At 45.6% G+C, this 16258-nt stretch overlaps 1 protein-coding gene across 1 annotated transcript in view; it reads right to left on the bottom strand.

Annotated features, from left to right (window-relative positions):
- Positions 1–14676, bottom strand: part of YEATS4 (YEATS domain containing 4) — a 43419-nt gene extending 28743 nt beyond the window's left edge. Inside the window, exon 1 of the mRNA XM_082252682.1 lies at positions 14390–14676. Within this exon, the coding sequence (XP_082108808.1) occupies positions 14390–14440 (51 nt within the window). The 5' untranslated portion in view covers positions 14441–14676. The remainder of the gene's footprint in view (positions 1–14389) is intronic.
- Between the last annotated feature and the right edge of the window lie 1582 nt (positions 14677–16258).

Below are 16258 nucleotides of genomic sequence, written 5' to 3'. Positions count from 1 at the left end.
CCTGGACAGGTAAGTGTTCTTATATTTAAAATCTGCAGCTATAGTACTTGTAGCTTTGGACTTCATTTTTAGGGGGGGGCCTAGAGCTCCTCTTTAAGTATTATTACAATGTAGATTTTTATTCCAGTGATCAGTTGACAGAAGGTGGAGAGGGGTTCTTGTTTTGCCAAGAGCTGGGCTTTAGAGTAGAACTTCACTCTCTCCATCAACATTGACTATTTTTAATCCCTATGCTGCTAGTCTTAGTAAATAAATAAGAAGGTGTATCATAATTACTTGTCTTAAAATTATTTTTTTTTACATTTCTTTGATTACTTCCTGATTTTCAGGCCTGAGGAAGGAGCGCATGCTCCGATAACGCGTCGCCGTAGCATCCCGCATCACCGCCAGGAGTGACTCCAGGATCCCAGGACCCACGAGTGCCAGCGTTCCACCAGTTGACGAGGAGCCCACGGACACCACCGAGGCCATCCCTGTACACACGGAGGAACCCCCTGCCGCTCTCACCGGGATCCACTGCCTCCACCACCAGGACCCGCTCCAGTGATGCTCCTGATGATCAACATTACTTGACTAACTGCATCTTATTCACCGACTAAATGTGAGTGTAATACTGCTGCACATACTTCAATAAATGTCTTGCTGCACTTAGAAGGCGCTGCGCTGTCTTCCCTCTTGTGTCCCCCCAGAGATCTCTTCTGTCTCTTCCGCCGGCAGCCGCTACAGTGGACAGCTACCCCCTGAACTGTTTGGGGGTCCCCCCACCCCTGGTGTTTCCCTTCTCCCCCTCCCCCGGGTCCCCAGGACCAGACTTTTTTTTTTTTTTTTTGAGACCTCTTCTTGCGCCAATTCACCACCAAACCATTGCATTATTTTTATGCCTGTTTTTAAATCATAAGGACCACAGCGTCACACTCACGAGCCCTGAACACGATCATCGCCGTATCTGACCCCCTATAATCAAGGGGTCTTATAATTTTGGTAAGAAGTTATTTTGCACACACTGGAGTGAAGGTGAACTTTGTCTCTGCTATCAAGTCGCAGTGTTTCTGATAACAGCTGTCCTGAGATTGAGATATCTTCTGTGGCTTTTTTGCACTAGAGACTTCCTTAATCCATCACTATATCCACGATTTCACTAATATTTGCACTGATTTATTTAGAGTCACACTATATGGTTTATATTTAATTTACAATATTTAATATATCTAATTATAATGTGTATTTACACATATATATATATATAATTATTTTGAAGGTATAATACTTGTTTGAGCGTGGTAGTTTTTTTCCCTATAGCACTATAGGATATTATTCACTTATTCCTAGGAAAACAAATCTCTTTCCACTATTTGCAAAGTAACTAAAAGTGTGGCGTGCATTTGTATTTAGCCCCCTTTTCTCAGATACTCCTAACTAAAATCTAGTGGAACCAATTGCCTTCAGAAGTCACCTAATTAGAAAATAAGAGTCCACCTGTGTGTAATTTGATCTCAGTATAAATACAGCTGTTCTGTGAAGCCCTCAGAGGTTTGTTAGAGAACCTTAGTGAACAAACAGCATCATGAAGGCACACCAGACAGGTCTGGGATAAAGTTGTGGAGAAGTTTAAAGCAGGGTTAGGTTATAAAAAAAAAAAAAAAAATATTCCAGGCTTTGAACATCTCACAGAGCACTGTTCAATCTATCATCCGAAATGGAAAGAGTATGGCACAACTGCAAGCCTACCTAGGCATGGCCGTCCACCGAAACTGACAGGCCAGGCAAGGAGAGCATTTATCAGAGAAGGAGCCAAGAGGCCCATGGTAACTCTGGAGGAGCTGCAGAGAACCACAGCTCAGGTGGGAGAATCTGTCCACAGGACAACTATTCGTGCACTACACAAATCTGCCCTTTATGGAAGAGTGGCAAGAAGAAAGTCACTGTTGAAAGAACGCCATGAGAAGTCCTGTTTGCAGTTTGCGGGAAGCCATGCTGGGAACACAGCAAACATGTGGAAGAAGGTGCTCTGGTCAGAGGAGACCAAAATAAACTTTTTGGCCTAAAAGCAAAACACGGTGTGGCAGAAAACAATGCAAATCACCCTGAACACACCATCCCCACCATGAAACATGGCGGTGACAGCATCATGTTGTGGGTATGCTTTTCTTTAGCAGGGACAGGGAAGCTGGTCAGAGTTGATGGGAGGATGGAGCCAAATACAGGTTAATCTTAGAAGGAAACCTGTTCAGTGTCTGCAAAAGACTTGAGGCTGGGTGGAGGTTCACCTTCCAGGAGGACAACAACCCTAAACATACAGCCAGAGCTACAATGGAATGGCTTGGATCAAAGCATATTCATGTGTTGGAATGGCCCAGTCAAGTCCAGACTTAAAACCAATTGAGAATCTGTGGCAAGACTTGTAAACTGTTGTTCACAATTGCTCTCCATCCAAATCAGACAGAGCTTGAGCTATTTTGTAGAAAGAAGAATGGGTAAAAATGTCACGCTCTAGATGTGCAAAGCTGGTAGAGACATACCCAAAAAGACTTGTAGCTGTCATTGCAGTGAAAGGTGGTTCTACAAAGTATTGACTCAGGGGGGCAGAATACAAATGCACACCACACTTTTCACATACAGTGCCTTGCAAAAGTATTCACCCCCTTGGCATTTTTCGTGTTTTGTTGCTTCACAACCTGGAATTAACACGGATTTTTTGAGGATTTGTATCACTTAATTTACAGAACATGCCCACAACTTTGATTTTTTTTTATTGTGAAGCAAGCAACAAATAGGACAAAATAACAGGAAAAAGTAAATGTGCATAACTATTCACCCCCCTAAAGTCAATACTTTGTAGAGCCACCTTTTGCGGCGATCACAGCTTCAAGTCACTTTGGATAAGTCTCTATGGGCTTGGCTTGCCACATCTTACCACTGGGATTTTTGCCCATTCCTCCTTGTAAAACTGCTCCAGCTCCTTCAAGTTGAATAGTTTGCGCTTGTGAACAGTAATCTTTAAGTCTGACCACAGATTTTCTATTGGTTTGAGGTGTGAGCTTTGACTAGGCCATTCCAACACATTTACATGTTTCCCCTAAACTACTCAAGTGTCGCTTTAGCAGTGTGTTTGGGGTCATTGTCCTGCTGGAAGGCGAACATCCGTCTTAGCCTCAAATCACGCACAGAGTGGTACAGGTTTTGCTCAACAATATCCCTGTATTTAGCACCATCCATCTTTCCCTCAATCTGACCAGTTTCCCAGTCCTGGCTGCTGAAAAACATCCCCACAGCATGACGCTGCCACCACCATGTTTCACTGTGGAGATGGTGTCTTTGGGTGATGTGTTGGGTTTACGACAGACATAGCGTTTTCTTTTGTGGCCAAAAAGCAGTTTTAACCTCATCGGACCAGAGCACCTTCCTCCATACATTTTGGTAGTCTCCCACATGCCTTTTCGCAAACTCAAAATGTGCCATTTTGTTTTTTGCTGAAAGTAATGGCTTTCTTCTGGCTACTCTGCCATAAAGCCCAACTCTATGGAGCGTACGGCTTATTGTCGTCCTATGTACAGATACTCCAGTCTCTGCTGTGGAACTGTGCAGCTCCTCCAGGGTTACCTTAGGTCTCTGTGCTGCCTCTCTGATTAATGCCCTCCTTGCCCGGTCCATGAGTTTTGGTGGGCGGCCGTCCCTTGGCAGGTTTGCTGTTGTGCCATGTTCTTTCCCATTTGGTTACGATAGATTTGATGGTGCTCCTGGGGATCATCAAAGATTTGGATATTTTTTTATAACCTAGCCAGACTTGTATTTCTCAACAACATTGTCCCTTACTTTTTTGGAGAGTTCCTTGGTCTTCATGGCAGTGTTTGGTTAGTGATGCCTCTTGCTTAGGTGTTGCAGCCTCTGGGGCCTTTCAAAAAAGGTGTGTATATGCAATGGCAGATCATGTGACACTTAGATTGCACACAGGTGGACATAATTTCACTAATTAGGTGACTTCTGAAGGTAATTGGTTGCACCAGAGCTTTTTATGGGCTTCATAACAAAGGGGGTGAATACATACGCACACGCCAATTTTCTGTTTTCTATTTCTAAATTTTTCTCATTTCACTTCACCAACTTAGACTATTGTGTTCTGCTCCATCAAATAAAATTCAGATTAACAAAACATTGAACTTAAGGCTGTAATACAACAAAATAGGTAAAAAGTCAAGGGGGTGAATACTTTTCCAAAGGCACTGTATTGATATAAAATTTTGAAAACCATTTATCATTTTCTTTCCACTTCACAAGTATGTGCCACTTTGTGTTGGTCTATCACATAAAATCCCAAGAAAATACATTTTATGCTTTTGGTTGTTAACTAGAAAAAAATGTGGAAAATTTCAAGGGGTATGAATACTTTTTCAAGGCACTGTAACTTCTAGTGCTTTTAGTTCAACTGGCAGAAAAAAAAAAAAAAGCAGAATTTAGTAGAAAACCAGAACTGTATTTTCACATTACAAGGTTTCCCATTAGTAAACTAAACAGACAGATAATAATTTTTGCTTTTTGGAAGCCAATGAGCACCGGTAAGGGCGGTAAGAGAGTCCTATACATTTGAGATGTCATTTGGGGGTATTAAAGTCTATGTACACCCCATCAAGGTCTCTTGTCTTTTTTAAGCTCTTTGCCTGGTATATTACTTGTTGATCCTGCCAGAGATCTTTAGAGCCGATAACTTTTTGTGCTGCCCCCTTTCCAGTTACAACCCTTGCAGACTGCCACCTGTCAGATGAAAGCAGTCTAGCGCCGCCAGATTGCTTTCACATTCCCCGGTAATGTGCACCCCCACGATGTATCCCGGCCTCTGCTTGCCCATCTGCAGGCCAGAGACCAGGACAGCAGGTGTTGCTGGGTAGGAGGGAGGCAGCTGAGCAGAGACACCTCTGCTTTCCTTTTCTTCTTGTTGCTGACCTGGAAAGCGACATGTTTGATGTCACTTTTGGGTCCCCGGCTAGTATGGCTGGGAAAGAATGTAATGTAATCTGCATTGAATTACGTTCAGTGGAGCACCGGGGAGACATCCAGAGTTTTTTTAGACCCTGGATGTCTCCTTAACCACTTGCCGACCGTTCACATGGAGCGTACTGCGGCAAAGTGGCACGATCCCGTCCAGCGAAGTAGACCTACGTCGCTGGACTCCTCCCCCTGTAGGCGCGCTACCGCTGTTTTCATTCACAGCGGGAGTCGGGCCAGGGGAGGAGCAGCGGCGATTGCCGCTGCTCTGCCCCGATCGTCGGGGATCGAGTCTGAAGATCCGCCCGCTGTGTGTAAACACAGCGGGCGGATCTCCATAGTGACAGGGACTGACAGATCGGAGTGTTCAGCATAGCTGGACATCCGATCTGTCCTTCTGGTCACCTCCCCCCCACACGTCAGTAAGCACCAGGCATACATTAACCCCTCCCTCTCCAATAAAATTAACCCCTTCACTGCCAGTGTCATTTTTACAGTAACAGTGCATATATATAGCACTGATTACTGCAGTAATGTCACTGGTACCCCCAAAAGTGTCAAAAATGTCAGTCAAGAGTCCGATCTGTTCGCCGCAATGTCGCAGTCCCGCAAAAAAAAAAAAAAATCGCAGATCGCCGCCATTACGCGTTAAAAAAAAAAAAAACACCAAAAATGACAGAAATCTTTCCCTTAGTTAGCAAACGCAATAACTTTTGCGCAAACCAATCAAAATACGCTTATTGCGATTTTTTTTACCAAACATAGGTAGCAGAAAACAAATTGGCCAAAAATTTAAAAAAAAATTGATTTTTACATTTTTTTGGGGGGGAATTTCATATAAAAAAATGTTAAAAATATTATTTTTTCAAAATAAACGCTCTTTTTTTGTTTATAGCGCAAAAAAGTAAAAATCACACAGGTGATCAAATACCACCAAAAGAAAGCTCTGTTTGTGGGAAAAAAAGGACGTAAATTTCGTTTGGGTACCGCGTCGCACGACCGTGCAACTGTCAGTTAAAGTCGCACAGCGCCGAATCGCAAAAAGTGGCCTGGACGGAAGACAGCAAAATCCTCCGGTGGTCAAGTGGTTAAAGAGAACCTATCACCAAAAAATTATCACATAGGGGACTTTTAACAGCTTCCCGGCCTATAGCAGAATAATGGCTGGGTGGTGGCTTCCCCATTCTGACTGGACATCATATGAAATCCTGTCAGAAAGTTCCGCACAGCTATGTGTAAAAAAAAAAAAAAAAAATCCTGATCACTTTCCCATAGTACAATGTTACTATGGCAACATTATATTGCTCTGGTCACAGTGTGGTAACAAAAAAGCATTATAACTTTTTTGTATTCTCACCAATCACAGTCCCTAATCACCACCACACCAGTTATACGATGACTCTGTACTGCACCGGTGACCGCATGTGTAAAAAAAAGGTGACTTTTTAAATTTCTTAATTTTCAAAAAAAATTACAATTTCAGAAAACCTGCAATGCCTCCTACTAAATACCTTGGACTGCCTACTTTCCAAAAAGGGGTCATTTTGGGGGTATTTGTACTGTCCTGGCATTTATGGGCCTCAAGAAATGAGATAGGCCATCAGTACCTCAGGATTGATCGATTTTCAGATATATACAGTAAAACCTTGGATTGCGAGCATAATTCATTCTGGAAACATGCTTGTAATCCAAAGCACTCGTATATTAAAATCAAATTTCCCCATAAGAAATCATGGAAACTCAGATGATTCGCTTCATAACCCTTTATTGATAAGTCTTTCAGTTTATAGTTCATAAGAAAAGATTATAGCAATGTGATAGGTTGTGTAACAATAAAATGTCCATCCACAAATGGCGCCTCCACAAGAGGATCAGAAGCAAAATCCAGCAGTAGCTACAGAGTATAAAAGAGAAGAGAGGCACCTCTAAGTGTAGCAACATTTAATGAAGGTAAATAGGTGTCTAAATATCCTACAGACAGATGATCACTGTCAGAATAAAAACACACTAGCAGCGCTTAATGAACTTAATAGCATAAGTCCCAAAATTATCAGAAATCTTCATAGGTGCCAAGACATGCAGTGTTGCAAAAAAGTTCAACTGACATAACTTTGCAAATCAACAGGTGAGTAAATCCTTATTGTTGTGACATGGAGACATGCACCGCCCCCGCACCGATGTGGACCCCCCTAGGTAATGCCCAACGTACCTATAGGGAATCGGTAATGCGCCTGGTATCAAAGATGACAAACTTGTCAGCAGCAGCAGCAAACCTCAGGTCCCTTAGATGCAAACAATGGCGTTTCTCCAGATGATGCTCAATGATCATGCAATCAAACAAAAGGAACTCATATGGCACTTTTCCACTGCAAGTACCGGCTCGGCTCTACTCGGCCCGGTTTGCTTTTCCACTGCTGGTACTGCATGGTACGGTGTTGGAACGGTACGGTACGGTATAGGTTTGCTTTTCCACTAAAGTAGTACTAAAGTTAAGTGGGTGGGATAACAACGATTCTCTGACCAATCAGTGGCTAGTAGTGACTGCATGCAAAGGATTGTAGGATATGGTACCGGGTATGGTACCTCTTGGAACCACAATCGAGTAGGTACTGTTTTTGAGAGCCGTACCTTTCGGTTCCATGCAGTGGAAAAGCGGCGCCGTACCGTACCGTACGGAACCGTTCCTACACCATACCATGCGGCACCAGCAGTGGAAAAGCACAAAAGCGTGCTGAACCATTCGGTTCCATGCAGAGGAAAAGCACCAATAGTGTACACCGCAAACCATTTATTTACACCATAATAGTATCCATATATACATTCACATTTATTATATAAAAACCAGCGTTACTTAGTGTATGGAACAAGGCTTCCTCGCGGCTGTACTGTCACACCGCTTACGTGACTCGTAGCGCCCGCGGCTCGGTACCAGCCGACGGGCTTCCGGGTAGAGGGTGTGACGTCAGACGTCCTGGTTGCCGGGGTGTCCACGTGGAGCATGCGGTCATCCCGGCAACCAGGACATCTGACGTCACACCCTCTACGCATATATGAATACTATTATGGTGTAAATAAATGGTTTGCGGTGACAACTATGAGTTCCTTTTGTTTGATTGCATGATCATTGAGCATCATCTGGAGAAACGCCATTGATGCATCTAAGGGACCTGAGGTTTGCTGCTGCTGACAAGTTTGTCATCTTTGATACCAGGTGCAGTACTGATTCCCTATAGGTACGTTGGGCATTACCTAGGGGGGTCCACATCGGTGCGGTGGCGGTGCATGTCTCCATGTCACAACAATAAGGATTTACTCACCTGTTGATTTGCAAAGTTATTTCATTTGAACTTTTTTGCAACACTGCATGTCTTGGCACCTATGAAGAGTTCTGATAATTTTGGGACTTATGCTATTAAGTTCATTAATTGCTGCTAGTGTGTTTTTATTCCGACAGTGATCATCTGTCTGCAGGATATTTATACACCTATTTACCATTGTTTATACTTTTAAATAGCAGCAGCTGTTATTTTTATTATATTGTACACCTTTCTTTACATTTCCATAGCGCCGAGTAAGTGAGGCTCAGGGAACCCTATTAGCTACTCTATCTAAAGCCCCGTACACACGTGTCGATAATTGGCCGTGAATTTTCGGCCAACGTCCGATCTTTGGCTTGTTAGTATGATGCTTCCGACAACCGACTAAGACTTTTCGGGAGAAAAAAATCTGGTGTGCAGGTTATAAAATTTTTGTTGGCCGTCAACACAACGGCCGATTTTCCGTCAGTCAGTACAGATTTCGGCAGACAAAAATCTGATGAGCAAGTCTGCTCAGAGAAGAAAAAACACACAGAAAGTAAACCAGCACATGACATCACTTCTGAAGTAGATTTTTGTTGGCCGAGAAAATTCGTGTGCAGTCTAGGCACATTCCAACCAACAAAACACCACTCTGGACAAAAGTCGGACGATCAGTCGGCCGATAATCGTTGCGTCTGTACGAGGCATTACTCCCCCACATACAACATTTAATGAAGGTACAACATTTAGCAGCTGACATGGTTGATGATTAAAACAGGCACATCTTAGGCAGGCCATACATGGGTCGAATTTTGAAAATCTTCTCTTAAGAATTTTCGTTCGAATTTCGGACCATTAGTGGGCTGCAGCAACTGCCGATTATGAGGTGTTTACCGAAGTTGAGTGATCGGGCATGATGGAAATTTTTTGAAAAAACTATTTTCTAATTAATGATGGGAGAATCGTGCAAGAAATATAATTAAAAAAGAAATGTGCACGATTGCAAGAAAAGAAAATTCCCAGGCCATGAAAATTATTTTCTGTAGCAATATAAGGTGAAATTGAAAGCTTGGTCGGTCGAATTTCGAAATCAATGGTGGCACCATCGAATCACAAAACGCATGACATTTCTGATTTGCTAAAGAATGTTTTTTCGAAATTCAACACATGTATGGCCAGCCTAAGAACGCAGGCATCCGGGGTAAAGCTGTCCACATAGACCATCCTCCACACCGCTGGCTCTCACCGCTGTCTGCCTACAATTGTGACTGCAAAGACTACCCTGCAGTAGAGTGATCTAAAAGCAAGGCATGGAGCGCAGCCTGGAAGGGATGACCTCGATGGCGGGTCGGAGGATGGTCTATGTGGACAACTTTAACCTGGATGCCTGCCTACTTAGATGCGCCTGTCTTAATCATTGGCCATGTGAGTTGCTAAACGTTGTACCTGCATTAAATGTAACCATATTGCTACACTTAAGGCACCCTTCACACTAGAGGACCGTTCATATCTGCCTGTCCGTTTTTTAGGCGGATCTGAACGGATGCCCCATGCATCTCTATGGGGCATCGGATGTCAGCGGAGACATGGCCACTGACAGCCGATCTGTCAGATCTGGACGGATGGAAACCCTATTTTCCATCCATCCAGGGGATCGGATGAGAACGGACAGACGGTCCGTTCCCATCCGATTCCCCCATAGAGAACAGCAGGGACCTGACAACTCTGTCTCCGCACAGCGTTAGTACGCAGGGTGGTGGAACCGGCAGCAAATTCAAAAGTGTAAATACATAAATGACATGATACAAAGCTGTGACCCTAACGGATCACACTGTATCATGCCATTTCAGCACAGGATTGCACCTGGTGACTTTTCCAGTGCTTTGTGCCTGGAAAATTTTGAACGACCATGGCGTCCAAAAAGCGTTTTTTTTTTTTTTTTTGCCTAAAAGCGCTTTTAGACGAACTGGAAAACAGCGACAGTGAAACTGAGTTACCTGAAGAACTGAGCGATAGCGATTTGTGGGAAAATGGGTCATCAGGTACTGAAAGTTTCAACAGCGACGATTCTGATGTCTCGTTCTGGCACATAGCTTGTGGAATTTGGAAAGTATATCAAATGATTCTTCAGAATTTCCAACGGAGCTATGTGCCAGAAAGAGACATCAGAATCGTAGCTGTCGTCACTTTCAGTCCCTAAGGATGAATTTTCCCATGAATCGCTATCACTCAGTTCTTCAAGTAACTGTTTCGCTGTCGCTGTTTTCCAGTTCGTCTAAAAGCCCTTTTGCGCAAAAAGAATGCTTTTTGGACACCATGGTCGTTCTCTATTTTCCAGGCACAAAACTGGAAAAGCACAGGCAGGGCACCGGAAAAGTCACCAGGTGCAATCCTGTGGTGAAATGGCATCATACAGTGTAATCCGTTAGGATCACAACTGTCATTTAGTGTATTTACATTTTTGAAGTTGCCGCCGGTTCCACCCCCCCTGCGTCGCAACACTCGCAAGGAAGGGAACTGGAAGACAGGTGCCGGCATCAGCCGAACAAACAGCGGGAGGATGGCGGGGGATCGCAGGGGAAGGTGAGTTTTAAAATGTAAAACAACAGATTTCCGTACAAAACAATGTACTGCTTTTAGCACAGAAATCTGGACATAATCAGACTCCCAGGGAGGTTAAACACCTCTGTGTTTTTTCGTTTTTTGCGCTAAAACAAAAACGAACGACAATTTTGAATAATAAAAAAAAAAATCAAATTTCTTCATCAATTTAGGCAAAAATGTATTCTAATGCCCCATACACACGTGCAGATTGTCGGCCGAAAAGATTCGGCCGACGACCGATCGGCCGATTGTAGGCTTGTTAGTATGATGCTTCCGACAGCGCACTTTCGGCCAAACAGAATCTGTCGTGCAAGCATTAAAATTTTTGTATGCCGACACCAGAACGGCCGATTGTTCGTCAGTCAGTACAGAATTCGGCCGACAGACAGCAGATTTGCAAGACTGGGCATGCTCAGAAAAGAAAAAAGACAAGGAAAGTTAACCATCACATGACATCACTTCTGCAGTCGGCTGTTGTTGGCCGACAATATTCGTGTGCAGTCTTTTGCAGGTTTCAACAGACACGACAGACCTTGGACAAAAGACGGCCGATCGTTCGGCCGACAATCTGCACGTGTGTACGAGGCATAATACGTATTTTTGGCCTCCAAGGCAGCAACAACTTTTTTTCCTCCTTAGCCAAGGGTTCTGTCAAGGCAGCCAACTCCTCTTGTACCGTAATGTATATACGCTGTTGGTGTACTATCAAGACAGCCAACTCGTCTTGTACCGTAATGTATATACGCTGTTGGTGTACTATCAAGACAGCCAACTCGTCTTGTACCGTAATGTATATACGCTGTTGGTGTTCTATCAAGACAGCCAACTCATCTTGTACCGTAGTGTATATAGTAGGGCTGGGCGATATGGCTGAAAACTGTATCACGATATCAGTGTTTCATATCGGTCGATATCGATATATATTGATATTTTTTTATTACCCATTTAAAATAAGGACCCTAGGGTGAGAATGCAGGGTGACTGGCATGGTGCAGGAGAATGCAGGGCACTGGCATGGTGCAGGAGAATGCAGGGCGACTGGCATGGTGCAGGAGAATGCAGGGCGACTGGCATGGTGCAGGAGAATGCAGGGCGACTGGCATGGTGCAGGAGAATGCAGGGCGACTGGCATGGTGCAGGAGAATGCAGGGCGACTGGCATGGTGCAGGAGAATGCAGGGCGACTGGCATGGTGCAGGAGAATGCAGGGCGACTGGCATGGTGCAGGAGAATGCAGGGCGACTGGCATGGTGCAGGAGAATGCAGGGCGACTGGCATGGTGCAGGAGAATGCAGGGCGACTGGCATGGTGCAGGAGAATGCAGGGTGACTGGCATGGTGCAGGAGAATGCAGGGTGACTGGCATGGTGCAGGAGAATGCAGGGTGACTGGCATGGTGCAGGAGAATGCAGGGTGACTGGCATGGTGCAGGAGAATGCAGGGTGACTGGCATGGTGCAGGAGAATGCAGGGTGACTGGCATGGTGCAGGAGAATGCAGGGTGACTGGCATGGTGCAGGAGAATGCAGGGTGACTGGCATGGTGCAGGAGAATGCAGGGTGACTGGCATGGTGCAGGAGAATGCAGGGTGACTGGCATGGTGCAGGAGAATGCAGGGTGACTGGCATGGTGCAGGAGAATGCAGGGTGACTGGCATGGTGCAGGAGAATGCAGGGTGACTGGCATGGTGCAGGAGAATGCAGGGTGACTGGCATGGTGCAGGAGAATGCAGGGTGACTGGCATGGTGCAGGAGAATGCAGGGTGACTGGCATGGTGCAGGAGAATGCAGGGTGACTGGCATGGTGCAGGAGAATGCAGGGTGGCTGGCATGGTGCAGGAGAATGCAGGGTGGCTGGCATGGTGCAGGAGAATGCAGGGTGGCTGGCATGGTGCAGGAGAATGCAGGGTGACTGGCATGGTGCAGGAGAATGCAGGGTGACTGGCATGTTGCAGGAGAATGCAGGGTGGCTGGCATGGTGCAGGAGAATGCAGGGTGACTGGCATGTTGCAGGAGAATGCAGGGTGACTGGCATGGTACAAGAGGATCCGGGGTTGTGGGCATACTACAGGAGATGCAGTGCTGTGGGCATGGTACAGGTAGAACATGCCCGCAGCACTGCATCCCTTGTAGTGTGCCCGCAGCCCTGCATAACGGCAGGTAGTGAAGCTGTTTCACTTACCTGTTCCAGAGGCGCCTTCGTTTTAAAAATGGCGCCGCCCGGCGCCGATACGTCATTGCGCACGCGCCACCTCCGCTCGTGTAATTTCGGCTATTCCCGGCCTCTCCCGAGTGGCGGCGGCGCGTGCGCAATGACGTGTTGGCGGCGCCTTTTTTAAAAGTTTAAACCCGTCAGAGCGGACTTTTCGATTTATCGTTCAAGTTTTCCTATTGCTATCGAGCACGCGACTATCGCGATACCTATCGGTATCGTTTTATCGCCCAGCCCTAGTATATAGGCTGCCGGTGTTCCATCAAGACAGCCAACTCGTCTTGTACCGTAGTGTATATATACGCTGCCGGTGTTCTATCAAGACAGCCAACTCGTCTTGTACCGTAATGTATATACGCAGACTTCTGGGTGATCTTGCTGCGGTGATATCACTCAGAAGTGGGGGTGGGTATCTGTCAAAACCAGGTACCCCCTCCCCCCTGAAAGGTGCCAAATGTGGCCCCAGAGAGGGGGGGGGGGGGGGGAGAAGCAGATAAGCGGAGCTCCCCCTTTTGGGAGGAGCTCTGCTTTAAGTCTCCAGTCTGCGAGTATTTTCTGTAATATCACGTGACCCTTTGGAGACAAATTACAGGCCCCCTTTCCCTTGTATATTAACAATGAATGCTTAGTGTTTTGCAATCCAGCAATGAAGTGACAAAACTGATTCTCCAGGTACAGTACAGAGAGTGAGCGTTGTCACCTTTGGACAGGAAGGGTGTTATTGGCAGGATCAACAGGTGAAAACACAAAGAATAAAAAAGGAAACAAATGCAGCCAGCACACTAAAGGTTCATGGACACCAAAGAGCATATGCATGTTTTGTAATGCATTGCAGAGGGTTTCCTTGCATTTCTGCGTATGTGCATGCATTTGAACATATTGCACTGAGAGAAAAAACAAATACATGCAATACTTTGTTTTTCAGCACTGTGCCAGTACCACATAGGGAACCATTATTTCTTGGTTGCCATGTACTCACACACAAATGATCCCCACAGGTAGGTGATCTCCCATAGAAGACATATTAGGATTTAGAAGGAGCTGTAGGTGACAGGAACACAGCAGACATCCCCATACCTCAGGCCAGACCTCTCTGAGGGGACTTGTAGGCTTCCTCCATAGGTCTCATGTATATTGGCCCAGGGCGGAGAAGTCTCCGGCACAGAAAAGGGGATAAAATAGAAAGCAGCCCCGTCCGTACACGGCACTACCACATAGACGGGCCCCCACACAAAGCCCTACAAGAGCACGGGGCGCCCACCGAGGCCACACATACACAGAGCTCCCCGAACCCTCACCTTCACTCTCCCTCCGGAGTCCGGGCCGAATTCAGCCATCCTCTTGAACATATTGCAGCGAGAGGCAGCCGGGGAGGGGCAGGAGCAGCTCACACAGGAGCCAGCGCCTCACACACCATCCAACCACCACACAAAGCCGAGCAGATAGCGGGGAGCGCACACAGTGTGCGGGCAATTTCAGCGACACGAACGAACAGAGATGTCCATACACACACTTTCCGCCGCAATCTGAACCCTCCTATTCTATTGTCATAATGGTACAATCCAGGCAAACCCACCAACCTCCTCCCCGCCACAGCCAGGTCGCAAAGAGAAGAAGCGGGCGGAGCCTGATGCGTCCTGATTACAAGTGCCATTGGAGGAAGGTTGGGGGCGGGTCTAAGGGGAAAGTCCTTACTTTGCTAGTAAACATGGTGGTGTTCTCTGATCAGTGATCTCCTGTAATCATTATTCTCTGATCAGTGATATGTAATTATTGTTCTCAGATCAGACTGCGGAGAATGACGTCAGGGCTGAGGAGGGCAGTAGGCATGGTCAGTGAAACAGCAGGCGTGGTCAGTGGAGCGTTGGCGTGTCCTGAGCAGTGTTAATTTAGTCGACTAAAACCGACTAAAACGTTTTCGTAGACTAAATTAACACAATTTTAGACTAAATACGACCAAAACAATTCAGATGACTAAAATACGACTAAAACTAAAACAATTCAGATGACTAAAATACGACTAAAACTAAAATGGCATTTTAGTCTTAAGACTAAAATACGACTAAAACTAAAATGGCATTTTAGTCATAAGACTATAACTAAAACTAAATAAAAAATTGACATCATCAAAATGAACACTCCTCTGCTGGCCATTTCTATATCGGCAGCACAATTCCATCCAGAGCATGTAATAATAGCACATTAAAGTTCAAACATGTATTGCACCACTGCATACGCATAAGTAAGGAGCATCTACTAAGCTGCTGAAACCTAAACAATTAAGAAAAAGGCTTTTCTTATATTTTTCCCTAATATTTAATGTTGGTAATCTATTCAGGTAATATGTGCAATGACATTACAGCCAATGGAGTTTACAGCAGTGTTAATTTCATCAACAAAAACGTTTTCGTCACCGGCATTTTTCAACTGACGAAAACGAGACGCAAAGTATAGCACATTTTCGTCAAATGACGACAACTATGACGAAAATCAAATCCGTTTTCGTTAACGAACGAAAACTAAATGAGAATGTGAGGCAGGGATGTTTACTCAACTTCAGGTTTTCACGGAGCTCCGCCTGTGTGGCGCCTGGCGTGGCGTGCCCTGTGACGTCCGACGTGAGGAGTGGACTAATACAAGAGAGTCGGCTCGAGAACCAGTCACCTGACCTCACCAGAGAACAGCAGCTGCAGCACTACAGCCAGTGGCGTATTTAGGTTTTGTGCTGCCCTAGGCCTGACTAAACTTGTGCACCCCCTAATTTAAATATGACCCACCCCTTCCTGTAAAGGCCACACCCCTTCCGGTTTATGACCCACCCTGTCATCTGTAAACCACAGACCACAACCACAGTCTCAGTGCAGCCTCATCAGTTCCCATAAGTTCAGCCTCATCAGTGCCCATCAGTGCAGCATACCAGTGCTGCCTTATCAGTGCAGCCTCATTAGTGCCCATCAGTGCAGTTTATCAGTACCCACCATTGCTGCCTCATCAGTGGCCATCAAAGCAGCATATTAGTGCCCATCAGTACAGCCTATTAGCGCCCATCAGTGCAGCATAAGAGTGCCCATCAGTGCCTGGGGGCAGAGGAGAGTAGGCGGAGCATTTGGCTGCAGTGCAACACTTATTAGCTTTGGCAGCCGTCGGGCCAGTTGTATTAAATGTGG

The sequence above is a fragment of the Pelophylax lessonae genome, assembly GCF_965119305.1.
Source record: "Pelophylax lessonae genome assembly, chromosome: 4".
In the NCBI taxonomy this organism is placed as follows: Eukaryota; Metazoa; Chordata; class Amphibia; order Anura; family Ranidae; genus Pelophylax; species Pelophylax lessonae.
Note: the sequence above shows the minus strand (reverse complement) of the source record. Positions and strands in the feature narration are given on the sequence as shown.